Source organism: Onychomys torridus, chromosome 23, assembly GCF_903995425.1.
Source record: "Onychomys torridus chromosome 23, mOncTor1.1, whole genome shotgun sequence".
Taxonomy (NCBI): domain Eukaryota; kingdom Metazoa; phylum Chordata; class Mammalia; order Rodentia; family Cricetidae; genus Onychomys; species Onychomys torridus.
In genome coordinates this window covers 49,570,637-49,598,258 of record NC_050465.1, presented here as the reverse complement: position 1 = coordinate 49,598,258, position 27,622 = coordinate 49,570,637, and the positions used below count along the sequence as shown (strand labels likewise).

Sequence of the window (27,622 nt, the reverse complement as noted above, 5' to 3'; positions counted from 1 at the left end):
TTTAGCACTGGCCTACTTTCTCTCCTGTCTTTCTTTTTTGGTGTTTCAGGGTGTCTTTGTGCCACAGGCCTGGCAGGTCTGGAACTCGCTTTGTAGACCAGACTGGCCTGGAACTCACAGAGATCCGCCTGCCTCTGCCTCCTGAGCGCTGGGATTAAAGGCGTGCACCACTGCCGACCGGCCTCTCCTTTCCTTTCTTTTCAATCTACGTTCTGAGGAGTCACCTACCATCCTCACCCCTCTGCAGTGTACTGTCTTTCTCCTCTGCAAACCATTATCTGGGGTCCCTGATGAGTCCTGTTTGCTGGGGTGCTCTTGAGAGCCTTCCTTCGGTTGTTTGACCCCACCACCACGACCTCGTGTGCTTTGCTCTTTGAGATCCCCTTCCTCAGCCTCCCTGCTGCAGTTCCTCTCTGTCATTCTTCCTGTTTGAGGGCTCCTTCCCAGGCTTCTCCCAGTAAATGCCCTTCTGGCACTATTTCTCAAGGGTCCAGTCTTTTCTGTGTCCCTGTTGTGCCGTCCTGGGCTCCCTATGATCATATCTCCGCCTGAAACCCACAGACTGGCTCCGGAAACTCCATTTGGCCACGCCCACAGTTCCCAGCTTCTCCTCCAGCAGCCCAGCAAGAGGGCTCCTTTTCCTGCCTCTTTGGGCCAACACAGCTTCCAGTTACATCCTTGACTTAGTGGGGAGACTGAGTAGCGCAGGCTTCTGTGTGGCTCACTGTGACCTGAAGATTGAAGTGAAGAGCGTTCTAACCCTGAAATTCTCTGTAGACCACTTTATTTCTCATCTAGTCTTTAAACAAAAAGACCCCTCCCTTCAGCCCCCTTCTCTCCCCTTCTGCTCTCCTGGATCTTCTAAAGTCGAGACCCTCGGCATGTCATTGTCTTACTTAGGGCACTTCTGTGGCACCCCATTTCTTCTTAAGTAGATTCAGCATGACAAGACACACACATGCACATGCACCCTACTGGCTGGACACATCCTAACTCTCTAAGCTCACACTCTGTGGTGTACCCTCTGAGACAGAGAACCAGAAAACACAGCCTGCCCAGGAGAGATTGATTAAAGCACCGGGCACGCTCCAACCTTCCAACTGCTTCTCCTTCCACCCGAAATACCACCCACCCGTCCAGTCCACTTCTCATTAACTCCTGACTTCCCACTCTTGGAGGCCTCTCCTGACCGGGTGTCCTGCCGGCCTCCTTCACCCCGCGCATCTTCACCCCGTGTGCGTCTTCTATGTTTAAAATCTGTGTCTTTCCAAATCTTCAGGGGCAGGAATACTGGCTGCAGCCTAGTGTGAGCCCAACATCTGCTGCATGCAGTGAAATGTGTACTGATTCTTGGATTCTGATTTTAGGGTCTTAACCACAGTGGCAAGTTGCAGAGGTATCTTAAATTCATAGGAGAGAAAACGATCAGAAGTATTTTCTGGTCATGAATGTAAGAAATCGCCCATGCTTTATTGAATGGATCAATGGTGAAATTAATGCTGGCATAAGTATCTTTAAGGGACACCAAATTTTGCTTCTCAGACATGAGTGGTTCTACCAGCATAGTCCCTTAAGTGACTGCATGCCCTCAGGTGCCTTCCCCTTGGCAGATCTGCCTCAGGCATCTTGCTGGAGCAGGCCCTGTATGACTAGGTCCTCTATGCTCCATCTCCTCTTCAGACTTTAAGGAGAAAGGACTCCAGGCATCCCTGCTAGTTCAGTTCATTTTCTCAAGAGCCTGTAGCTGATGGGCCAGCTTCTATGATCCAAGCCACAGCAGAGCAGCTCCTGGTGTCATGTAGATGGGAAATTGCCATGGCCTGCCTAGCATGATCTTGACATTTGTGTCTTTACCCTGTCTTTCCTCTGTGGTTAGTATGCACGAAGGAAACAAGTTAGAGAATGTGTCCCCAGTTCCATTTACTTCCAGGGAGTGGGGAGAAAGGGGCATCAAGCCATGTCTGCCCTGTTGCCCTGCTGTGGAAATCCATATGTCTCCTCTAGGCACACGAGCATAGCCCTATCTCTAAATGTCTGTAGGAAATCCTCTTTCATTTACATTAACAAGCTTCTCTACAGGAGATGCATTTTAACAGGTTCCACCTGCCCCTCTCTGGAAATTTATTCCCCCATTTGGCACCAGTGTTTTTAGCCACAACTTCCTTCTTCTTGGGGAGAAGGGCTGAGTGACATTATCTCTTGTAAAAGTCTGTATTTTAATGGCCACCACTAAATCTTTTGGACACACATCTTCTCCAGACACAGTAGGCTCAGTTACTTTATCTTTTCTACATAGATTGCATTTTCCAGTCTTTATGTCTATCATGATTGACCTCATATAAACGATGGTGTTCAACACTGTGGTGTGATACAGGGAGACAGTTGATGACATGCTTCTGGAGGAACATAGAGTCACTTTTAAAGGGAGAGGGAAAATAAATTCATGCAAAGTACATTTACACAGTTAGCAACATTAAATGCATGCAAAACTCCCTTCAGCTGTACGGATAATGCTGAAGGAGTAGTGGGGATGACAGAGACCAGACCTGCTGTGGAAAGAATAACAGGGCTTGGAAGCAAGAAGAACCCAGGAAGAGGAAACTGGAAATTCTCTTCATTGCTCATCAGTTGTGTTCACTAAAGCAGCAAACTCAGCTCTTAACCATAAGACCTGCCTTATTGCAGTAAAACACAGTGTTTGCTTCTAGAGTAACTAAGGACTCTGGCTGTCTAGTGGAGTTCAAGGGCATGCCAGGGTGATTTAGTTTATGGATGGTTATTGTATCCTATCTACTTCTAATCATAGACATGTTTGGACCTTAGACCAGGGAGAGTTTTAATATCAAAACATAACAGGTTGTCCCTGCTGTGGATTATGTCAATCATCTTCCCTCAGTCCTTCTACACTGACGGGTGCTTCCCTACACTAATGAAAGGGGCCAGGTGGCATGGCGAGACCACTGTCCAGTCCACGCACTCGTGTGAAAGGGGTCAGGTGGCATGGCGAGACCACTGTCCAGTCCACGCACTTGTGTGAAAGGGGTCAGGTGGCATGGCGAGACCACTGTCCAGTCCACGCACTTGTGTCACTGTACCTGTTTCCTAGCACTGCTGCCTCATCGCTTTTATTTAGGAGACTTCAGTATTAAGCAGTTACCTTCCAAATAATGGTTCTTTCCTTCCATCTACTCCCAGCACTCTGTCTTCCCTATCAGAAGATGATAGTGCGTGTTGCTGCTCTTAAAATCCCACTAAAAGACCATGTCCTAGATTTTTCTTTTCTGCATGTGTTTGGGTCTCAAGTGACTTGCAGATACTTAAGTATGTCCAACCACAAGACCACAGTCATAAATACAGTGTTGTGTTCTGTAAGGGGTCCTGGAACAAATGAACAGCACTAATGAAATCATTGGTGGAATATGAATAAATGCTGTGACTTCTGTAGTGATTAATGGCTTGGTTTCACCACTATCCTATGGCTCTGTCAGTTGTAAACATTTGGGGAAGCTGGATCAATGCCACAAGGATGAGAATTGTTGTTTTGTTTTGTTTTTTTCCAGACAGGGTTTCTCTGCATAGCCTGGAACTCACTCTGTAGCCCAGGCTGACCTTAAACTCACAGAGATCCGCCCGCCTCTGCCTCCCAAGTGCTGGGATTAAAGGCGTGTGCCACCATCACCTGGCTAAGACTATGAGCATTTTACAAATAACAAGGAAACATAGACACCAACTTATGTATGAATGTCCTTTTCAAAACACATTTTTCCAGTATGAGGAAAATTGCAGACCATCAAAGTATGCATTTTGGTGGTTCCAGAACTGTAACATAAAGAGTAACCCTTATCTGTGTTCATCCCCTTCCCCTCCGGCTTCTGTTCTATCTATTCCATCAATCCTCACAGCTCCAGCTGTCCACTCTGTGCTGATGAAAGACATCCCTTACCCCGTCTCTCTCTCTCTGGATAATTAGCACATAGAGGTATAACTTGATCATCCTCCCTCCATGCCAGCCTGATCCCGTGCTGGCCAGTGCCATCACCATGCAGTCACCCACACCTGAGACTTAGAGTCAGCTTTCACCTACACTAAACGTTGTCGGGACTTGGGAGAGGTCCCTCAGATGTGCACACTTGCCCCTTTCAAGATCCCTCTGTCATTACCCTAGAAAGAGCTTCAAATATCTTGTCAGGAATCCCTGCCAGATTCTTTCCATCTTCTTCTCTCTTGCCCTGAGAAAGAAGGTGCAGGAGCCGGGTATACTGAGGTACACCTGCGCTGGATGAACTTTGGAGGCTCCACAAGTGGAGCCCGCCTCACATAGAGAAACCAGTCTCTCAAAAATCAAAACAAAAGCACATGAGGAGATGCCCTACTTTGGTAAGATGCCGCTGTGTGTGCGTAAGGACTTGAGGTTGGGTCCCCAGCATCCGTGTAAAGAGTTGGTAGCAGCCATGCATGCCTGTGATCCCTACTCTGGGGAGGCAGAGACTGGAGAACCTCTGAGGCTTCCTGGCCAGCCAACTCAACCAAGTTGGTAAGCCCAAGGTCAATGAGAGACCCTGTCTAAAAACAGTGGAGAGCAATTACTCTCTGGCCTACACACACACACACACACACACACACACACAAGCATATGTGCACAAAGGTCAGTGACTGTTTTGCTGCTGCCCTAAAGAAATAATATACAGCCAGGTGTTGGTGGCGCACACCTTTAATCCAGCACTCAGGAGGCAGAGGCAGACAGATCTCTGTGGGTTCGAGGCCAGCCTGGTCTACAAAGTGAGTTCCAGGAAAGGCGCAAAGCTACACAGAGAAACCCTGTCTCGAAAAACCAAAAAAAAAAGGGGGGGGGTGATTGGGGATTTAGCTCAGTGGTAAAGCGCTTGCCTAGCAAGTGCAAGGCCCTGGGTTCAATCCTCAGCTCCCCCCCCCAAAAAAAAAACCAAAAAGAAATAATATACAATTATACCAAAGAGCACAAATACCATAGCTAAATTAGATGGTCAATTTGAATCTACCTGCCTCCTTTCTGTCGCCAACTCCCAAGAATCTGGAAAGAGCACAGTCCTTTGTCCTTAGAAGGTCTTGACCTTGAATCCCAGCTTCATGATGCTGGACATGTTAGTGTTTACCTCTGAGCCCATTTCTTGTTCTATAAAATGGGTCTATACTTAATGCTCAGAACAGCTGTCAAGGCGGGGTGAAATGATGTATGCTGGGTGAAAAATGGGCTCCTCTTACTGTTTGTTATTGATGCTTATAATGAGGAGTGGTCTCTTGATCACCACTGTCCTGGGTGTTAATGAAGTGGAGGTTGGTTGTATCTCTTGATCCCTCAGACTATGGCCTGCCTTCCACAAGGGGCCTTTCTCCAGGAAAGCTACTGCAGCATGGCAGCCCTTTCCCTGGACACTGCCAGCTGCATGGGGCGTGTGCTCTGCTTCCTCCCACAGATCAGCCCTGGACCACTGGAGATGAAGGGAGCCCAGCCTCAGGATCCAAATTCTGTTTCCATAATGCGATGCCCTCACCATGTGGTCTGTGACTGGGGCTGTGTTTTGAAGCAGAACTCTCTTCCATCCCTACTCTACTTCCCTACAGTTCCAATCTAGAATGTAGCGATTTGGTCCTCCATGAGCCAAGTCTTTGTCCAGCTGACTCATTACCCTTGTCTTCAGCAGTGTGGTACAGGACCTGGTATATAGTGGGTGCTTGATCAACCTAAGATGGATAGATAACTAAATATGTTCACCGCTAGAGTTTGGCGACTAATCTATCCTTAACTGGAAGACTGACTAAGGAAATTTCCCAGCTAGTTATGTACTAGGCCAGAGCTGCTAAACCTTGGCTGTGTTAGTAATGGGAGGATGTTTGCTTAACAGTGACTTCTGTTCTTTCCCCATGTAGGCGTTCTTTCACTTCCTAAAACTGCCCCAGTGATTCTGATGGGAAGCCAGAGCTGGCCTTTGCCATTCTAAAAGGCTGTGTCCCATGCTCCAGTCTTAACATTTTCTGTCTCCAGGCTGTAGTCTGATTACCAGCTGGTTTACATCCTCTAGCCTTGCTGGGCTCCAGGCTTCTTGGGCTCAGCTATGAAGACTTGTTGGTGCTTGGCATGTAATGATAGTCGTACCTGTTAGTTGAGGAAAGGTGGTGGTTTCATGTCAAATACAAGATCGAGCCGGAGGGCGAGCGCAGCCATTGAAAGCTAAGGCTCACAACCAAACCACAAGATTATGGCACAGTACCATGAAAATACTAGCAATTGTCAGTTCGACTTTGGATTTGGTGTGTGTGTGTGTGTGTGTGTGTGTGTGTGTGTGTGTGTATGTAGTTTCCTTTTGTGTTGTTTATTTATTTATTTATTTATTTTGAGGCGGAGTCTCACTATAGAGCCCAGGTTGAAATCAAACTCAAGATTCCCCTTCCTTAACCTCTCAAGTACTGGGATTGCAGGTGTATACTGCCCCCTACCATGAGTGTGCGTGTGCGTGCGTGTGTGCGTGCGTGTGTGTGTGTGTGTGTGTGTGTGTGTGTGTGTTGTTTCTAACTATCTATACTTGGCTCCCTTTCTCGGGAGCTGCTTGCCCACAATTACTGTTTCTTATTCGCTCACTGCCATCTGCCTAGATCCTAGAAATTGACAACAGCTAATGAAATTTATTGGAGAGTCTCAGTTTACAGTTTTATACTATTGTTACCATCTGTGCCCCAAATCTAAAGTGAATTTCCGTATGCCCTTGAGAGAATATGTCATTAATGTGACATTCAGTAGGACTGTCTCCCTGCCCGTAGGTGATTCTAGAGAAACACACAGGTTGCCACTCTAATAGTTCTTAACTCCAGAATTCGTTATTTTAGATATACAGTGGAATTAATTACTTTTCTGTTGCTGTAACAATAAGGCAACTTATAAAAAAAGCATCTAATTGGGCCTGTGGTTTTAGAGGGTAAGGGTCCATGATGGCAGAGCAAAGGCGCGGCAGCAGGGACAGCGGAGGGCTTATGTCTTGATCCACAAGCACAGGGTAGACAGAGGCACACTGGGAGTGACATGATTCTTTTAAAACCTCAAAATCCACCCCCTAGTGACAACACCTGCTTTAACAAGAGTACACCCCCTAATCCTTATCAGACAGTTCTACCAAAAGGTGACCAGTATCCAAACATATGAGCCCATTGGGGCCATTTTTATTCAAATCAGAACATTATTGTTACAGCTGCTAAGATGTTAGAGATAGCAAGTTCAGCCGTCCTTGTTAAGCGTCATAGCAGCCGGACCAGCACAGAAGCTGGGTGTGAGATGTATGTAAGATCACACAACTTGTTAGAGACAGAACTAGTACAGGGGACTGGAAGCAAGGCCAGGCAGAGTGGCACACTCCTGCAAACCCGCGTCTGTCAAGGCTAAAGCACAAAGATTTTAAGTTCAAGGCCACAGGGGCTCCATATCAAAAACTTATCTCCAAAAACCAAGAGAACAAAGACAAAACAACAAAAATCAGATGTGTCCTAGAACACTACATAATATATAGCATTTCAGATATCATTCGAAATGACAAATAATATTTATTTATATTTGTGTTACAAAGAAAAGTACCAGAGGAAAGGGTAATGTTAGAGGTTTCTCAGAGGGTAGGGCATAAGCAGAGGAGAGAGGCCAAGGGCAGAGGAAGGAATTCTGAAGGAGATTTAACATAGGAAAAGTGTGTCTTTGGGCACATTGGTCACTTGTGTGTCTGCCTTTGTTTTCAGGATTTTCCCCAGAGAATACCTCCTTCAACAGATCCACCTGTATTCTCTCGCTGACCTGCAGCAGGTGAGTGCTCAGAGGGGCCTTGGCATTTTTTTGTTTTCTGTCAGAAGTCACTTTGTGGATCATGGTTTAGGTATAGGTTAATCTATCATTGTAGTAGTTTCACATTCAATTAATTTGTATTCTGAATGGGAGGGAGATTTAATATAAAAAGATACTATGAGACAATGGCAACTTCCAGGGGATGGAGAGTCACTGGAGCTCTGACACACTGCTTCTGGGACAGTGACTGGAATATGCATTTGGAAAGCAGTTTAGCAGCTCTCGGAAAGTTAGAGTTACCATATAATCCAGAGATTCCCTCCCAAGTATATGCCCAAGAGAATGCAAAACGTATGTCCTTATGAAAACTTGTACATGAGTGCCGGGTAGGGTGATGTGCACCTGCAGTTCCAGCTGCTCAGGAAACTGAGGCAGCCCAGGCTCCATAGCTACCATAGCAAGACCCTGTCCCCAAAACAAATGAAACAAAACCTTTGCAAGGATGCCGGTGCAACAAGATTGACAATAGACAAAAGAAAGTGAGGGACAACCTAGATGTTCATCAACTCAGAGGTCTTGTTTATCATTATTTTGTAACATTGTCTAACCATAGAAAGAGTGAAATGGTGATACACACTAGAACATGGATGAGCCTTATCATGCTAAGAATCCAGAGAGGAAAAAAAGATGTATCTTTGTAACAGTTTAAATGGCATGTCCACAATGAGGAAATTCACAGTGACAGAAAATAGATCAGTGGTTCCAGGCTCTGGAAAGAATGGAGGTGAGGAGAGACTGCCAATGGATAAGGGATCTCTTCCCGGATGGAACTAGATAGTGATGATGCCTTGTGAGTGTACTAAAGATAAATTGATTGTTTTCTTTAAAATAATTTTATGTGATATGAATATTTCAGCTAAAAATTATGTGATGAAAAAGGATGTGAGAAAGGCAGTGAGTGAATGCATAAGGCCTTCAGATGTGCTGAAATCTAACAGCTGGATAACTTTTAAAGTTTAATAAAGCACAGCAGAGCACAGAAGAGAGTCAAAACCAGCTTTTACGATTTTGTCAGTGCATGGACTTTTAATGATTGACCAGGTTAGCAGCCAGGAAGAAACCAAAGCTCTGTGTGCTCAGCCCTAAGTTCTGAGTATGCTTTGCTTTGGTTAATCATTTAAATCAACAACACACTCTCTAAGAAGCTGCTAGACACTAAATGAAAGCATTACTTTACTTTCTAAATAAATACTGATTCTTTGAAGAACCAATCAAAAAATAATTGTGACAACCTTCAGAAATCTCGAACTGCTGGGAGTCTGCCCTTTTTTCCTCTGGTTGGTTTACCCAAAAGAAATGAGCTCTCCTTAAAAACTTCGATCATTTTTCAGACTTTCAGTTACTTTTCAAGGTTTCTGGTATGCCTTTTTAAAATTTAAATTATTAAGACTTTTTTGTGGAGGTAAGACAGTTACTTTAAATTAAAAAAAAAACTAATGTAGCATTTAGTTGGAGAGGCCTGAGAGAGGGCTAGGATAAGTCTGTATTTGTCCATTTTTGACCGGCCTGCTCCTCCAGTCCTGCCCACCTTTCCCATAGGCAAGCACCCAGCGGAATCATCTGGTCGGGGCACAGAGGGGTGGAATAAAACAGAGCACTGCCCTTTAAGGAGGCCCTTCAAAACAAGTTTTGGTGTCAGAGGAAAAGAGAATTGCAGTAATTCCGTATTCATTTTTGGGTGTCAGTGTCTGAATCCATTTGGAATAAAAGAGCAGCCTGCTTCTTAAAGCTTCCCTGTACCCCGCTGTCTCACCACACGGCCCTTTCTTTTTCCTTCTTGTAATAATCAAATCGTACATGCCAAGCAGCTTACTTAAATCAGTGACAGTGGTGTTCTTGGTGGGCCAGGCCATTAGCCCCCGGAGCCCTGTAAGTAGCTTAATCAGTTTTCAGCTGGGCCGTGGAGTGGTAGAAGCAATGGCCAGCTAATCAAACTCCCCGTGGGCGGAGGCTGGAGCTCAGTACATCCATTTATGTAGCAGCTCACACTAACCTGGTTCTTTGTGCCTGGCTTTAAGAGCCCCAAACTTATCATATTTAGAGGAAGTTTAATTCAATTACTGCTTCTGGCTGAGGTGGACTGAATTGCATTTGGCTTTTGATCTGTCTGTAGCTTGGCTATCAGCCCTGAAGGGCACCCCTGCTCATCTCCCTTTGGTTTCTGGGTAAATAACAAGTATGTTTTCTATTTGTTATTTTGAACTGCTCTCCCATATAGGAAGGGGAAGGGACCTGCAGGAGGAAAAACAATAGTAGTGGGTTTTGTGAAGAGTGTATCAGGGTAGCGGGAACCCTTCCTCACTGACCAGTCATACCTCCATGGATCTGAGGCTCTCCCTTCCAGTCTTTGTCCCCTTCAGGACTGCTGGAGCCAGTGCTTTTCTCCCATTTGATCCCATTCCTTACGAGTAAGGGCATCTATGAAAGCAAACTTAACTGTGGAAAAAGGAGTTTTTAGGTATATGTTTTATAGTTAAAGAAAGAGAAATTAATTAATTATTGAGAAGTATAGCTCTGGAACAATAACAGAGTCTTTTTTTTTTTTTTTTTTTTTTTTTTTACAAATTTCTCTTGTGAGTTTGATTTTTTAAAAGAACTTTTCAAGAAAGGTTATGATTTAATAGGCATACCAGCTGGTTCAGTGGCTCAGAGGATAAGGCACTTGCTGCCAACCTGCTGGGCTGAGTTTGATCCCCGGAACCCCCATAATGGAAGGAGAAGACTGAATGTTGTCAGACCTTGCACATGCACATGTGTACACACACTCACACACACAAGTAAGTGAATGATAGATACAGTAAAGAGGAAGTGGAAGTTTAGGCATAATTGTAAGGTAGTAAAGAACACAAAGTACTAATATTATTTAAAGATGCTGAAAACATTCTGGTACCAAAAAATTGCATCCCTCATGTTTCATTTATATAACACCCCTCAAAATTTCAGCAAGTGTACTCAATCAAAAATGGCTGGAGACTTGTAGCGACCTAATAGATCTTCTGTTACAGTCAAGAAATTCCTATTTTTATTTTTTGCCTCCTTGGAATGCATTCGTTCTTACTGCAGTATATGTAGATATGTGGGAATAAATTGCAAGTACTGACAGTTGCTTTCCTGTTATGCTGAGAGCTAATCACCTGTGGTTTTGGGCCAACTGTGTACTGGTGCCTGTGTTTCTCCAGTGGCTAGACTGCTCTCTGGATATCACATGCATGGAACACAGCAGGAGAGTAGAACATTGTGTAAGACTAGTCAGTCGGCAGCATTTTCTGGAACATATAAAACAGAGCCAAGGATTGTTCTGACCTAATGGTAGGGTCAAGGAAGTGACATTTTAGGGAAGGCAAAGGTTCTCCAGTTCCAGGAGATGTAGGGCACACCAGCTCGATGCACTCATTTCTTTTTTTTTTTAAATTAATTAATTTATTTTTCTATTATCAGTTTGATACAGTATAAATTCTTATCCTAATTGTGAAATGTTTGATTGAGGCTTGCCCAGTAATTGAGTAAAACCAAAACTTATTATAAGCCACAGTCATCCTAGGGTCCCCCCTGCTATATAGCCTCCCTGGTTCTGTGGGTTGCAGACTGATTGTTCTTTGCTTTATATCTAGAATCTACTTATGAGTGAATATATACTGTGTTTGTCCTTCTAGGTTTGGGTTACCTCACTCAGGATGATTTTTTCTAGTTCCATCCATTTGCCTGCAAATTCCATGCTGTCATTGTTTTTCTCTGCTGAGTAGTACTCCATTGTGTATATGTACCACATTTTCTTAATCCATTCTTCAGTTGACGGACATCTAGGTTGTTTCCAGGTTCTGGCTGTTACAAATAGTGCTGCTATGAACATAGTTGAGCATGTATCTTTGTGGTATGACTGAGCATTCCTTGGGTATATGCCCAAGAGTGGTATGGCTGGGTCTTGAGGTAGATTAATTCCCAATTTTCTGAGAAACCACCACACCGATTTCCACAGTGGTTATGCAAGTTTGCATTCCCACCAACAGTGGAGGAGTGTTCCCTTTGCTCCACATCCTCTCCAACATTGACTGTCATTAGTGTTTTTGATCATAGCCATTCCCACAGGTATAAGGTGGTATCTCAGAGTCGTTTTGATTCGCATTTCTCTGATGATTAAGGAAGTTGAGCATTTCTTTAAATGTCTTTCAGCCATTTGTGATTCTTTTGAGAATTCTCTGTTTAGCTCTTTAGCCCATTTTTTAATTGGCTTGTTCAGTATGTTGATGTTTAGTTTCTTGAGTTCTTTATATACTGTGGAGATCAGTCCTCTGTCAGATGTGGAGTTGGTGAAGATCTTTTCCCATTCTGTAGGCTGTCTTTTTGTCTTATTGACCATGTCTTTTGCCCTGCAAAAGCTTCTCAGTTTCAAGAGGTCCCATTGATTGATTGTTTCTCTCAGTGTCTGTGCTATTGGTGTTATATTTAGGAAGTGATCTCCTGTGCCAATGCATTCAAGAATACTTCCTACTTTCTCTTCTATTCAGTTTAGTGTAACTGGATTTATGTTGAGGTCTTTGATCCACTTGGACTTGAGTTTTGTGCATGGTGACAGATATGGATCTCTTTGTAATCTTTTACATATTGACATCCAGTTATGCCAGCACCATTTGTTGAAGATACTTTCTTTTTTCCATTGTATCATTTTGGCTTCTTTATCAAAAAATCAGGTGTTCATATGTGTGTGGATTAATGTCAGGGTCTTCAATTCGATTCCATTGGTCCATATGTTGATTTTTATACCAGTACCAAGCTGTTTTTATTACTATAGCTCTATAGTAGAGCTTGAGGTCAGGGATGGTAATGCCTCCAGAGAGCACTCATTTCTTAAGGCTGGATTCTAGATGAATTCTGTTCAGCAAAAAGAGTATTTCAAAAATGGTTATCAGGTTGAGGTGGTGGTGGCACATGCCTTTAAATTCAGGAAGCAGAGGCAGGTGAATCTCTGAGTTCAAGTCCAGCCTGGTCTACAGAGTTCCAGGACAGCCAGGGTTACGTAATGAGATCCTGACTCAAAGAAAGAAAGAAAAGCTATTAGTTTGGTTTGTTTTTTTTTTTTAAAGACATTTTCTATTCCCATGTATCTATGTATACTTGTGTGTCTGTGTCTGCGTGTCTGTGTGTCCATAGAAGCCAGAAAAAAGTGTCATATCCCCTGAAGCTGAAGTCATAGGCAGTCATGAGCCATCCAGCAACAGTGCTGGAAACCAAACTTAGGTCCTCTGTATGAGTAGCAAGAGTTCTTAGCTGCTAAGCATCTTTCCAGCCACTACTATTAAGTTTTCTGTAGGAGACCTTATTTTGTTTGGGTATTTCTTGTTGTTTGTTTCTTACAAAAAAATTACAGAGACTTTCCTTTAGGAAGTGTAAATACATACTGTCTTTCAGACTCTGAAAGCAGTGTCAAAAAGGCCAAGTAGGCAATTGCTAAGCTTTTGTGAACATGTGGACATGTAAAAAAATAGAATTTTTTTTTTTTTCTTTCAGATACAGGCTTTATCTGTGTAGCCCTGGCTGTCCTGGAACTCACTCTGTAGACTAGGCTGGCCTCAAACTCAGAGATCTTCTGCCTCTGCCTCCCAAGTGCTGGGATTAAAGGCATATTCTACCAACACCTGGCAAAAGTGGAATTTTTTAATAGGTAAATTTCTTTCTAAGAATTTTTCCTCGGTTTGATACCTTGAGAAGAGGGAATAGAGTTTGTTTTATTGTTTTATTTTATGTGTATGGTTGTTTTCTCTGCTTGTACATCTGTGCACCATGTGATGCCTGGTGCCCATTGATGCCAGAAAAGGGTATCAGATACCCTGGAACTGGAGTTAGACAGTTCTGTGTTACGATGTATGTGCTGGGAATCAAATACAGATCCTCTGAAAGAGCAGCAAGTGCTTTTAATCACTGAGCCATCTATTCAGCCCTGGTTTTCTTATTTTCCAATGTATTCGGCATCATCATGGATTCATGGGAAGGCTTTAAGACAGAAATATAATAGAAAGATGTATCCCAACAAGGTTTCAGATACAGTACCACATTCTCAATGCCTCTTTCCTCTGTTCCTGGTGACTGGTCGACAAACCATCCACCTTTCTCCTGCCCCTTTGATTCTTTTAACAATGATTTAAAAGGTTCCAGATTCTTCCAACAGACTGTATTGGTGTATGTAAGTTTCTTTACAACAGTTCTTACTTGTTTGTGTGGAGACAATTAGAACCCTGGTTTAATATGCCATTCCCTAGACTGTGTAAACAAGAAAATTCTTCCAAAGTTCCTTCTGAAAGGAGAGGTCAGATTGAAATTTGACCTGTGCTCTGAAACAAAACCTAAAATATATATTAATCACTAATTAATTCTTCTGGTGTTACTCACCTGAATTCAGGACATTTGTAAGTTAAGCATTCGATGATTCTATTTGTGTGTGATTCAAGAGCAAGGATACCGAATGGTCCCAGGGGTGAGGCAGTTGGCTAATGTACCCCTCCCATTTATTCTCTCACACTATCTCACCCCCTCACAAAATTTTCACATGGGACAATTTCAGGAACCTTTTCCTCATTCTTTACTTTTCCTGGATTCTGAATTTCCAAAATGGACTTTATTTTTAGGTTATATTGAGGACAATTAATAATTATGCTACCATACGTTCATTTATGGTACTAATACATTGATACTTCAGGGAGAGACATTACAATAGAATTTACACACACACACACACACACACACACACACACACACACTTTTTGAGATAGAGTTTCTCTGTGTAGCCCTGGCTGTCTTGGAACCCACTCTGTAGACCAGACTGGCCTCGAACTCGGAGATCCACCTGCCTTGGTCTCCAAAGCGCTAGGATTAAAGGCATGCACACCACCACCCAGTTCAATAGATTACTTTTAATGAAGAAAAGAGATGAAGAAATTGAGAATTTTAAGTAGAGGTGTGAATGGGAGTGATGCCAAGGGAGGGGGCCTGAAGACAGACCTGGAGAACCATGAAAACACTGAGCTGTAACCAAGTGCACACTGACTCTTCCATGAAGCAGGAAGTTTCTCCTGCCTGGCCACAGGACAAATGTCTTCCCATCTGCTTATAAAATAATCACTCAGAGGCTTATATTAATCACAGACTGTATGGCCTATGGCTTCAGCTTCTTTCTAGCTATCTCTTTCATCTTAAATTAACCCATTTCCTATTCATCTGTATGTTGCCATGTGGCCATGAGTCTCTCTCAACTCCACCCTTCTTCTCTCTGAATCTCTGCTTGGGATTTCCCACCTGGCTGTAAGCTTTCTTGCCATAGGCCAAAACAGCTTCATTTATTATCCAATGGCAGCCACACGTATTCACAGCATACAGAAAGACATCCCACAGCACTCTAGAGTGGCCTAGAATGGTTGGAGCAATGAACATTGGGCTGAGCAACTGACATCTCACAGAACATGTACATACTCAGTGAATCAGTGTTTGGATAGACACATGGAAGAAGGAAGGGCTCTGTGTGTGTGTGTGTGTGTGTGTGTGTGTGTGTGTGTGTGTGTGTGTCCTATCCTGAACTCACTAATTTGCCCCATGAAATAAAAGCAAATAAATTAGCATTATTAGTCATGAATCAACAAATAAATGACCTCTGATTTTTTTATTTTATTTTGTTTGTGTGTGTATGCATATATAAACCAGAGGAATATAGCAGATGTTATCTTAGTTAGGGTTTTATTGCTATGAAGAGACACCATGACCAAAGCAACTCTAATAAAGAAAAAAAATTTAATTGGGGTCTGGATTGCAGTTCAGAGGTTTAGTCCATTGTCAGCATGGCAGGAAGTGTGGCAGCATTCAGACAGGCGTGGTGCTGGAGAGGAGCTGAGAGTTCCTCATCTGGATCTGCAGGCAGTAGGAAGAGACTGAGACACGCTAGGCTTGGCTTGAGCTTCTGAGACTTCAAAGCCCACCCCTAGTGACACACTTCCTTCACCAATGGCCACACCTCCAAATAGTGCCACTCCCTATGACCAAGCATTCAAACACATGAGTCTGCGGGGCCATTCCTATTCAAACCACCCCAGGTGTCTTCTTCTATCCATTTCCACCTTATTTTTTGACTCAGAATCTCTCACAAAACCTGAAGCATGCTATTCAGGCTAGGCAGACTAACCGGCAAGCTTCTGGGAGCCAGACCATGCTTTTACATAGGTGCTGGGGATTTGAACCCAGGCCCTCTTGCTCTCACGGCAAGTACTCTTACTCACTGAGCCGTCTCTCCAGTCCCCTGATCTCTACTTTTGATTGTCAGAACAGTTGTGAGTTGTTTAATGTTGTCCACTTTTTGTTTGTTTCTGAGACAGGGTCTTGCTGTGCCACCCAGGCTGACTTCCTGCCTCAGCCTCCCGAGGGCTGGGATCGCAGGAATGCACTACCAAGCCCAGCCGAGGGTCCGTCCAGTCTTCCTGAACAGTCGCGGTCCCTGGACAGCTAACCTCTCAGCTCAGGTTTTGGCTGGTTCCCCTGTTCATACAGCTCTTATTGTCAGTGTGACATTAATGTCTGTCACAAGTGTTTTGCACGAGAACACTGCACCTGGTGGTCCACGTCAGAGGCTTCCTGGAGTTGTAGCTAGTGTGTAAGTTCACGAAAAGGCCATGTCCAAGGCAGCTCAAGGCCAGTCTTTGAAGACACATTTTGCTGAATTCTTCAAGGGTGTTTAGTGAATCACTTTGTATGTCCTGCCCCCACCAGGCAACCAGAATCACAGAGCGTTGTTCTCTGTGGGCACTCTTCACAGAGTCAGTAGACAAAGGCAAGGCCTAAGTGGGCACTCAGGGCAGCTGCCCTTCTGCCAAAGCACTAACAGGTGATGACCTTTCTTCACACGTGGGTTGATGTCATTGAGTCCACAGCCAGCAGGAACACAGCGCCTCAGTGCCCACAACCAAGCCACCAAACCCCCAAGCCTCAGGAGGCCAAGGAACTTGTATTCACAGCCTCAGCAGCCCCGGTCCCCGCACCATTGTCCAGCCAGGCATTATTGGGCAGAATAACTAATTAGGAGCATTCGGATTTAACAAGCAGAAACACAAAGCGTGACAGCTCGCCTGTGTTGCTCCCTAGCCAGTGCCCGTGTCTGCTGAAGCTACTGCGCCTTCAGAAGCCCCTGGACACTCTGGGGTGAGGCAGGCATGGGCTGCCATTAAGACATCACTGATCTGTTAGCTGCTCTAGTCAGGGCTAGTCTACACAATTTATGACCTAGGAAGAAAGACCACAAGGTGTGTGAGAAAATGCTTTAGAGCAAGTGAATTTTTAGAGATAAATGTACATACTTTCCTCAGTTTTTTTTTCCTAGGTGGTGGGAGGCAGTTGAATGTTCGAAGGCCAGGCTGGCTAGCAGTCTCGGAGGAGCAGCTGTCTCTTGAGTAGATGCTGAGCATTCATACCTCTTGCTCAGACCCCAGGCTCCTCCTGATCTTGCGTGGAGGGCAAGGAGCAGGGTGATAAGAACCACCAAGTACAAGTACTAGATCCAGAAAGGAAGTACTAGATCTAGAACAGAAGTCTTCGGTCTTGGGCACCTGTTCTGCCCCCTGACCATAACGACTGGGCTTTTGGACTTAGGTTTGGTTTAGTTTGGTTGTTGATTTTTTATTTTTTTTTTTTATGACTTGTTGCTAAGGATAGTCAGTGAGGAGGACAAAACAGGTGATGGTGAAGATTGTGCTTAATGTTAGCTGGCTAGTCTTAGCATGGTGCCCAACTATAGCTTGCATTAAAGGAGAGATGGCCAGGGACTGTAGCAGAAAATATTGACATCCAAGTACAGAGTTAATGGAATTCTTTCAAAAACCAGGTAAGGATGATGACCTTTTGTGGAGGTTGGATAGAAAGCCCCATTGTCCAGGTGAAAAAGAGCTCAGTTGAGGTTCCAGAAGCTACTGTCTAGCTCCTCGGGTACAAACACCATATAATAGCTGAGGGTGCAGCCACAGAATTGGAAGGTGGCCAGTCAGTGTTGAAGTCGCCTTCCTGGGATCCAGGTCACTTGGCTCCTACTTAGACTTCGGCTTTTCAACCATCTGTGTGTAGGTGATGATTTTTGTGTTGTTTCCCATTTATATAAAATCAGACATACTACAGCCTCATTAAGGACCTGTCTCCAAGGACCACTTACTGCCAGTGGTACTATTGAGCTATCTGCAGCCTGACTGCTCAGCCTGACACCTCCCACAGAAGTGCTACCTGTCACCAGGGACATGGCCAGCGAGGCTGCAAAGCCTGCCATGCTATATTTGGTTAGTAGGGCATATTTCTGTGTATTCATTACCTATTGCTATACAACAGATTACTACAAAGCATATAATTTAACACAGGAGTGAACAGTAATTGTCTCTCATGGTTGTTTATGGGCCAGGAATTCCTGAGCAGTTCAGTTGAGCTGAGGTTTCAAGGAGTGTGCTGGGTGGGGCCGTGGTCAGCAGCTGGAGCAGGGTCAGCCATCCCACAGCTGGCAGACGGGGGCCTGTTACTGCAGGATGCCCAAGGAGTCCCCGGGGTATGATAGCTGGCTTGAAAATGGTTTGAGAGAGTAAAAGGCAGATGGTGTTACTCTTTCTGTGGCCTTGGGAGCCTAGTTGCTGACATTTCCATCATGTTCTCTCGTCAAAAACGCAATGTTAAAGCATGCTCCAGTGGTGCGCTCTGTTAACAAGCATGCCAGCAGAGAAAATTCAGACTCCACTTCTCACCTTCGTTTTGTTTTTGTGTCTATGTTCATACGAATGTGTGTTCATGTGTGTGTCTGTTCATGTGTGTTCAAGTGTGTGTCCATGTGTGTTCATGTGTGTGTGTGTTCATGTGTGTGTGTGTTCGTGTGTGTACACGCTCGCATGTAAACCAGATAACAACCTCCAATGTCATTTCTCTGGTACTGTCCACCTTCGGTGTTTTCTTTGTTTGGATTTTTTTTGACAAGGTCTCTCACTGATGGCCTAGAGTCTACATGTAGGCTGGGCTGGCTGGTCAGCAAGCCCGGGAGTCTGCCTGTCTCTGCCTTCCCAGAGCTGGGGTTACAAATGCACACCACCACACAAGCCTTTTTGTGAGGAATCTGCAGATAAACCGAGGTTCTTTTTTTTTACTTTATTTACTCATTGTCTCCCCAGCCCTCTCTTTCACATTTTAAACAACGTGTAAATATGGCTGGGCACAGTGGCGCATGCACTCAGGAGTCAGAGGCGGGTGGATCTCTGTGAGTTCGAGGCCAGACTGGTCTACAGAGTGAGTTCCAGGACAACCAGGGCTACAGAGAGACACCCTGCCCCAAAACAAAAACAACACAAAGAATATATAAAGATATTATAAAACCACCTTACCTTGTAATAATACCACCCCACATCTGCACATCCCTTATATTTTGTCCCCTGAACAACTTTGTCAGATAGTTATGGCTACCTTTAACTTTGAAATGTGTTTACTTACTTCCATAGCACATATGCCGCAGTGTGTGTGGAGGTCAAGGGGTGACCCGTAGAAGTTAGCCCTCTCTTTTCAAGTGTAGGCTTTGGGGTCAAAATGAGATCACCAGGCTTCCGGAAAGTCCCCTGTACCCATTGAGCCATCTTGCCAGGCTGGCTTTTTTTTTTTTTTTAAGATTTATTTTTACTTTTTTAATCTATGTGTATGTTGGAATATAGGCCACATGTGTAGGTGCCCATGGAGGCCTGAAGAAGTTTTTCTGTATTTGATCCCACAATGACTAGGAACACACTCAACCTGGTATGGCAGATTGTATTTTGTAGAGGTGGGTGAACACTACCTCCCATCCCATGTGGCTTTCTTACCTGTGAGTTTGACCTACTCCCGTTGAGAGGTGAGCCTTTATTTCCTTTCCCCGAATCTGAGTGGCTGTGACATTGACAGTTTTTCTATGTGATGTTCAAGGCCAAGTTGTAAAAGGTAATACAGCTTCAAGAGTTGGCATGAAGCCACCATGTTATAAGGAACTCCACAGTGGGGTCACATGTAGAGAGACCAGTGGAGCCTGAATTGGCAGCCACCATCTACCACTGGCTACATGAGTGAAGACTGCAGCCTTGGCCTTCCTGGCGTGTTAGCTGGGGTACAAATGAGTGTGCAGGCAGTTTGGAGCAGAGGGGGCCGCCAGCACTGTGTGCTGCCCTACCTGCAGAAGCTGTGAGCATAACAAAGTGGTTGGTTTAGGCCACTGGATTCAGCGTAATTCACTTTTGCAGCAGAGTACTTTGGCTGTCAGGGAAGGTTTCTGTTAAGATTCAGGGCCTGTAGATGTGAGCAAGGCAGAAACCTTAGAACCCTCTGGGACATGGGCTGTAATATTCCCATCACTAAGGCAGAAAGAAAAGAAAAGAAAAACTTCATCACTAACCTTGGCATTCCTGAAGAATATTCCATCTAAGCAGCACATCAGGATTATTTGGACAGTCATCTCGATAAAACACTCATGAATGAGTTCAATGGTAGTGTTCTTCTCAGAACAGAAGGATTCCAGTGTGCCCAGAACTGCAAAGAATGGACTTTGTAGCCTCCACTTTCTGCTTATGCACCGGAAGCAAACCAAACCACTGGCTGGGCACTTTCTCCACATCTGTACATTCCTTCTGCAAATGTGTATGAAGCCTGATGCACCAGAAACTATACAAGTCCTGGAACTGGGAGGTCCGTTTCTCAGGAAAGGACTAATGTTGCTTCCTGATATGCGTGCACTCCTGCTCTCTTGAAGTAGAGGTACCTGCGATTTTGCACCACCTGGTGATGTCAGTGAGATCTTACCCCTTAGTGCCAGATGCCAGCTCCTTCCACATTTCAGCTGGTCTTCAAGGGCACCAGAAGAATACTAAAAAGGCGCTGAAATTCTAGTCAGGTGCTGAAAGCCTCAGGAGGTCTGGCACTGTCCAAGGTTCATTCACTTGCAGTGCCCTGAGGTGGAACCAGGAAGTACAGAGCCCTGTAAGGCAGCTTAGCACCCGCCCTAGCTGACACCACTGACTGCCTGTGGTCCTGGCTGACAACCCCATCTGTGCTCACAGCGGCACACTCCCTTTGGCAGTAGCACCTCTGTCTTCTGAGGGAAAATGAGAAGGCTGGCGGGCAGCTTTTCACATTGCTGTTTGGCTTTTGACTTCTCCTCATGTCTCAGTAAAGCACGGACGCATTTGCTTCTGGGATCTTCAGTAAGATTGGGAATCAGTTGTGAGAGCAGGGGTGATCCTTGTAGACAAGAGAAGGTACAGGTGGTAGCAGTGGTACTCCAGAAGCTGCCGAGACATTCCGAAGCCCTGACTTCACCTGGTGAATTTTGTATTCCTGAGAGGTAGTCATTCCTATTCGCCCACATAAGAAGAAAGTGGCAAACAACTTATATGGACCAGGCACTCATGATAAATGCTCCTTCAGCCCCCGCCGCCACAGGCTACCCATGTGCAGATGTGGCAGAAGTTAAGAATGGCATCCTCACCAGTCTGTTCAACACTGGAAAGGAGAGAAAAACCGGGTTAGAGCGGAGCTACACCTGCTAGGATTGCTGTGGGGACCAGGGAAGTGGGGCCTGGCTGAAGTGGCCAGAAACAAAACTTGAGGTTGGAACAGCGAACCTGAGAGCGCCTCCCTCTGAGGGGACGGCCGTTACTCAGTAGCCCCAGAGTCACCAGCTCTGCCCATTTTCAGAGAGAAGCCGGAAATCCGTATTTTATGTGAAATTTCTCAATATTTAAACACTCTGCAGGCCAAACAAAACACAGCCACCGGTTTCGACCTCTGCTTTATAATAGAGAATGCCTGCTTTTGTTCCTGCAAAGTAATGAATGCTCAATTAAGAGAGGGAATTGGAGGTTAGTGTTGGGCTTGTGCTCTTCAATGGGCTGCAGACCCCATCCCAAACCCTTGAGATACTAATTGACAGGCTTGTCCAGGCTGATAGCCAGGCTCAGAAAGTGGACACACAAGGAAATGGGAGGGCTATTCCAGGTCACTTTGCAAGGTCAGGGCAGCAATGCAAACATTAGGAAGACCGAAAACACAGGTCAGGTGGTAGCAAGAAAGTCCCACAGTCCCGATAGCTGCAGTTTATAAATCACGTTGGGAAGGTAACAGCGGCCTCCCTCTCCCTGGCATTGCTTTGTGAAGTGGAAAATTAAATAGAAATCAAAGTGCAGATGGCTGTCAGGAGCTTTTAGGAGACCAGCACGCCAGTGTGAGGCCAACTCGGGATGAAGTTTCTGCCTGGAGCAAAGGTCTCCAAAAGGGTAATGATACACACTGTTGGGCATCACAGAGGGGCTGGGTACCACGGTGCTTTCCACCCACGTATTTTGGAATTCACCTGCTCGTGTTCAAATGCCACTTTACCCAAGTGCACCTTGGTCAAATGGCCTTGGTCAGGTAACTTCTTGTGCCAAAAGAACCTTATCTCTTAAGTGGGAATAATACTACTCACCCTAAAAGGGTGTTGTGAGGCTCAGTGTTAGTACAATAAAACACTTAGAAGTCTGCCTAACACGCAAGGCTCTGGAGGATGTGCACTTAAGCTGTGGTGTACGTAAGGGCATTGGTGTGCTGGAAGAACGCAGCCTCTTTTCCATGGCTCTGTGGAGCTTCCTTCAGTGGCACTAAGATGCCCTTCTGCAGACTCTAGATTGCAGCCATCACTACAGAAGTAATGCTGCCACACCAGAGTTTTGCCCATCGGAATCTGCAGGGGGATGTCAGCCACAGGAGCCTGCTGCAGGCTCAGCTGTCCCACCATCACCATAGGGAGTGGCACACCCCTTCCTGGGTGCAGCATGGTGCTAGACCAGACTTCCCTGTGGGTCCCAAGGCAGTGAACATGGAGAGCCCCCACCCTTCAAAGTGGAACACTTCCATTGCACTTCCCCAGAGTGATTGGGATACCACGACCTAATATCAGCTTACCTCCTCTCTACTGTTAGAGAAAGGTCTTCGGAGCTGGGGCCAAGGTGAGTTTGTGTTTGCTAAGAAAGGTGAGCGCCCTCCACACCCATTCCTCTGCAGAACGAATGCCCCTTTGGTAGGCCATACCCAGGTATCCTTCCAATCTTCACAAAAAGCAGCCCTTTATGGAACTGTGGAGGACACAGTTTTGTACTTCAGGAAAACCACTGAGACCAGACTATTTCCGCTGCTGTAAGAGAAGCTCCCCACCTGAGATGTTGGCAGAAACAAAAAGCAGCCCTATTTCTCCCTACCTGCAACCATACTTTTACTAGCTTGTAAAGCACACACAGAATTTGTAGTACATTCTTCCCGTACAGCAGGGGAGCAGCCCTGCTGTGAATGTAATTGGCTTTCTAGCTTCCTTTAACACTGAGGTGGAAGGGAGCTGGCCTGAAGGGCCTTTACGCTTAGAATTTCTTTCTCCATGCCGAATTGTGTTTAAATTCCATACATCTGCCTGAATGCATGGTTTCATTAAGTCTTAGTTAGAAGTAGAAACAAGGCTTGCCTCTGGGTGTGACCCCTCCCCTGCCATTTCTTGTCACTTCGTAAGAGCTGAGTATCTCTGCCCACCCCCCAGCCCCAATGGATTTTTAACTTAACCTACTGGTAGGGATCATTCTGAACCCTGTTAACCCATGAAAGATAACACGGCATCTTTATGTGACAACTTCATTCAGCACCTCTCCTTTGGATTACCTCCTCCCTTTTCCAGCTTCAGGTCCGCACGGAATCTCTTCCCAAGCTATGACCACAAGGCACCTCTTTGGACGGAACTTACCTCCTGGTTCCTGAGCGTCCTCATTTACAAAGCGAAAGGTTGAGTTGAGCAGTCTTTAGAGCCTCTTCCGGCTCTCGGGGGCCTGGTTTTAAGCTCCTTGAAAAGTTACTGAAATGAGGAAGCCACTCCACATACCTCTGTTTCCCAGGGCTTCTCAGCCAGATTGCACAAAACAGCCAGGTACAGCCAGGAGCCCGAGGAAGCAGACCCCGATGCCAGGGAAACACCATCGGCTCTGAAGAACAAATGGCAAGATTTCCCTGTGCCAGGAATCAGCTGTTTTAGCTTTTAGTCAATAAGTAGCAGTTGTAAGTATTTTCACAAACACAGTCTGAAGGACAGCTTACAAAAACACATTCAGTAGTTAATGGTGCGCCCGGTAGCTGTCAGACAGGCTCTGAGAAATGCGTCGTTAAGCAGTCCATTGTTGTGAACATTGTAGAGGACACCTAGACAAACCTGCTGGGCACAGGTCAACCAGTGTGTGGTCCTGCAGCACTACCAAAGGGTACTGGGGTGACGTGGCAGGAAACCTTTATTTTTCCCCCAAAAGTGAAAATGCTGTATTCTGATTATTAAAAATAATAGACTAATCTACAAATCAGTAACAACTGTTTATTATAAGTGTCAGCTGCTATGGACAGTGTGTGTCTATGCTGTACTGTCCTACATTGCATAACATTGGAGATATCTGTGTAACTGTGGCAGTATGTTCTGAGGAATGTACCATTTTTCTCATGCAGATGTAGAATCCTTGTACAAACTAAGATGGCTAGCCCATCTCTGGGAGCAAGAATCTTCTAGGACTGTCACCGTACATTCTGTGCATTGATGATTGAAATGTTTAAATGCCACAAGACTATGGAAACTTTTCACGTTCCTTTAAAATATACCTCAAAATCTAATGGCAGTTCAACTAATGTCTAACACACAAACATAGGCCGTTAAAATTCCATGCTAGCTGTAGGCTTCCTCTTGAACCAGGGGCACTAGTACAGATAACTAGTCAACTAGGCGTCGGTGTTTGCCTTGGGGTTAAAAGCAGGGCGCCAGAGGCCATCTGCTGCTCTGGTGTGTGAGAGATGGGCTGCTTAGGAACTTGTACTACAAGGGACGTTAAAGCAATGGAATAAGATGAAAACAGAAGACTGTAGGTGAGCAAGGAGGCTGTGAAAGGAGGGTTCCTGGCTGGAACAGAGGGCTGGAGCCCAGGGAGACAGTAGGCGAGGCGGTGAGGCGGTAATACATCTACTGATCTTAGCCTCCTGTCCCTGCCTGCTGCCTCGAGGGGACAGGTCAGTGCTCATGTGGCCAAAAGGCTGGAGCCAAAGAACCCAGGATTCTCAGCTTTCTCATACCACCCCTGAGTTACTAAGATACAGTCCTACTGAAGGCAAGGGGCCTGTTCATTTAACTTTTCTTTCATAGTTGGTCACAAGGGAACAGAAAGAGGCGGCCCCCAAACCCCATGACCTACGTGGACAGTAACAGTTTATCCTTTACCAAGTCATGTAATATCTCTGGTGCTTAAAATCCGTGTGTGTAAAACGAGAAGGTTGTACTAAATAATTAGATTACTGACAGCTCCCCTTTAGCCTGTGTTCTGCAAATGCCATTTACTTTTATGTTAGAGGACTGACTTTAGGCCAGCCCCTGTTCTAAGTCTACATGGATTATCTCGTTTAATCCTCAGAACAGTCCTCTAAGATAGGGACTATTATTATCTCCGTGTTTTACCACTGAGATGAACTTCCTAGAGCCATATTGCTAGCTAGCATGGAGGAGCTGGAATTCAAACCCAACTTCTCCTGCTCTAGCTAGCACGTGTTACGTTCTTTTCAGTCTTATGTGAAATGTTTCAAAACGTAAAGAATGACTCCTGTCAGCTCCATGATTCCCCAAGCAGTTAAGAGATTCCCTGATGGAAGAAATGAGAACCGCCATATTGGACTTCCAGCACCAAACGTTTCTCTGCTGTAGCAAACTGCTACTAAGATCCTCCTGCCAGAGAAACGAAGGCCTCCTCCACCAGGCTGGAGTTCCCCAAGCCTTTCCCAGGTGGGAACAGGAATAATGGGGTCAAAGGGAGACAGAACTAGGCGCGCGCGTGCGCGCGCGCACACACACACACACACAAGTGCCAGCCCCACCTCGTGCTCAGGAAGGCTCGGGACACATGGTGATCTTATTGATCAGGATCACTTTCCTGCCCCAGCTCCCTAAATAGGCCCTAAGCACCAAGAGTTAAACAGGTCAGTTTTAAATAGTGCTGTTGTGGTCAGATATTTTCATTCTGTCTGTACCAGTGACCTGTGGCCATCAAAAGCAGGGAGATTCTACAACAAAGCACGTGAGTCCCCTTCAGAATATATTATGGTTTACAAGGGAAGCAGACTAATTCCGTGTATTTAAGAAGCTTCACGTTTTTGTTTTTTTTCAAAGTTTGGGGTTGGCACATTCTGCATTTACAGTTTGTGTCAGGGTTTCCATCCCCTGCTCCCTGTATGTACATTTATAACTGCGACTGCTTTTTAATCCCCTCCCTCCAGTTGGTGGGAGTCATGGGCATATGTCTGGAGTTCTGCTAGTGCCCCTCCCACAGAACGCGGTTAGAAAGCCCGACTCTTGTAGAATTTCCATCAGCCTACAAGTTCCCTTCTGGAAGGGCCGAAAGCAAACCCTGATGCAGCTGACAGTTTAGGTGTGTATATAATTTACCAAATTGTTGGCCACTTGGCTCTGAGTTGGTGGTCACAAAAGGAATTAACAGCCCTCCCCTGCTATCCCCAAAATATGAAAAGGGAAGGGTGTTACTTGGCATTGGCCCAGAGGCCTGCTGGCACACAGAGTCACACAGCAGCACAATGGTACATTTGGCCACAAAAGGCTGTGGAATGGCAAAAAGGGCCAAAATAGTTGTGGCATAAGTTGGCTAGCATATTAAGCAAATCCGAATTTAATTTACCGTAGAGATAACAACTCTTTTTTTTTTTTTTTTTTTTAAATCCAAACTGGCTGTTGCTTTCTCTGTCTCCCTGGGATGAGAGATGTAGCCAGGAGTTGCTCATGGGAGCCTTCACGTGCTTTCAAAGTAAGACCCACAGTGGTCTTTACAGGCTTTCCCATTTGCCTGGGCAAGATGGACGGTGGATAAAAAGACGCAGGGGTGTCTGGGGAGAGCTGAGAATGGGTCTTGAGGTTTGAATTCCTTCTGTGAGTTTGCTTAAGCCACACTGCCTGAGCTTAGCTGGAGAGGCAGGCAGTCTGTCTCCTTGGGATAAGGAAGGATTTGGAACCTCAGTGAATGTGAGGTCTTGGCCCCCACCGTGTTTGCTGGTTTGTTTTGTTAGCAGAAGCAAGTTATTCTAGTTTGTCGCTGCTGGCCTTTCCCTCAGCACACTCTCAGCGCCCTGTCTCCACCCCATTGATGGCAGTGGGGTGAGTGGAATGGGATAATGAGAGGGTGGACAGAGAAGTTGATTCAGCTTCCTAGGATGAGGGAAGCAAGGAGATTTCAGACCCCAGAGCTAGCTTCTCGGTCCATCAAGGGTGGGGAGGGCCAGGGCCCCGGAGCTGAAGTCATCTCAGACTAGGAGAGAAGCTAAAGTCACCAAGAACCAGCCATGGCCAGCAGTTGTTAGCTGGGAAAACCAGCTTTTATTGCTAGGGAATGATGAGCAGGAGGGAAGCGATGTAGAAAGGGGATCGGTGCAGAGTGACCAACCATAAGTAACTAGGATGTGTAAAGTGGTTAAACTGGCATATTCTGTGTTATATATATTTATCATTCAGTAAGGTAAAGAATGCCTTCCTTTAAAACAACAAAACTGAGCAACTGTGAGCACCTCAGGAAAATGCCAGCACTCCTTGACTGTGGACTCTGTTTTACATCCTTGAGTAGTAAGTGCTTCTTACTGTGATGTGGTGAGTTCAAAATATGTGTCAAGCAAGACCCGTGTTCTGGCTGAGCAAGTGCTGGAAGAATTCACCGA

At 45.3% G+C, this 27,622-nt stretch overlaps 1 protein-coding gene across 1 annotated transcript in view; it reads left to right on the top strand.

The window, feature by feature from the left end:
• Plekhm3 (pleckstrin homology domain containing M3) overlaps positions 1-27,622 on the top strand; it is a 162,477-nt gene that overhangs the window by 86,840 nt on the left and 48,015 nt on the right. The window contains exon 6 of the mRNA XM_036173200.1: positions 7,756-7,819. Within this exon, the coding sequence (XP_036029093.1) occupies positions 7,756-7,819 (64 nt within the window). The remainder of the gene's footprint in view (positions 1-7,755; positions 7,820-27,622) is intronic.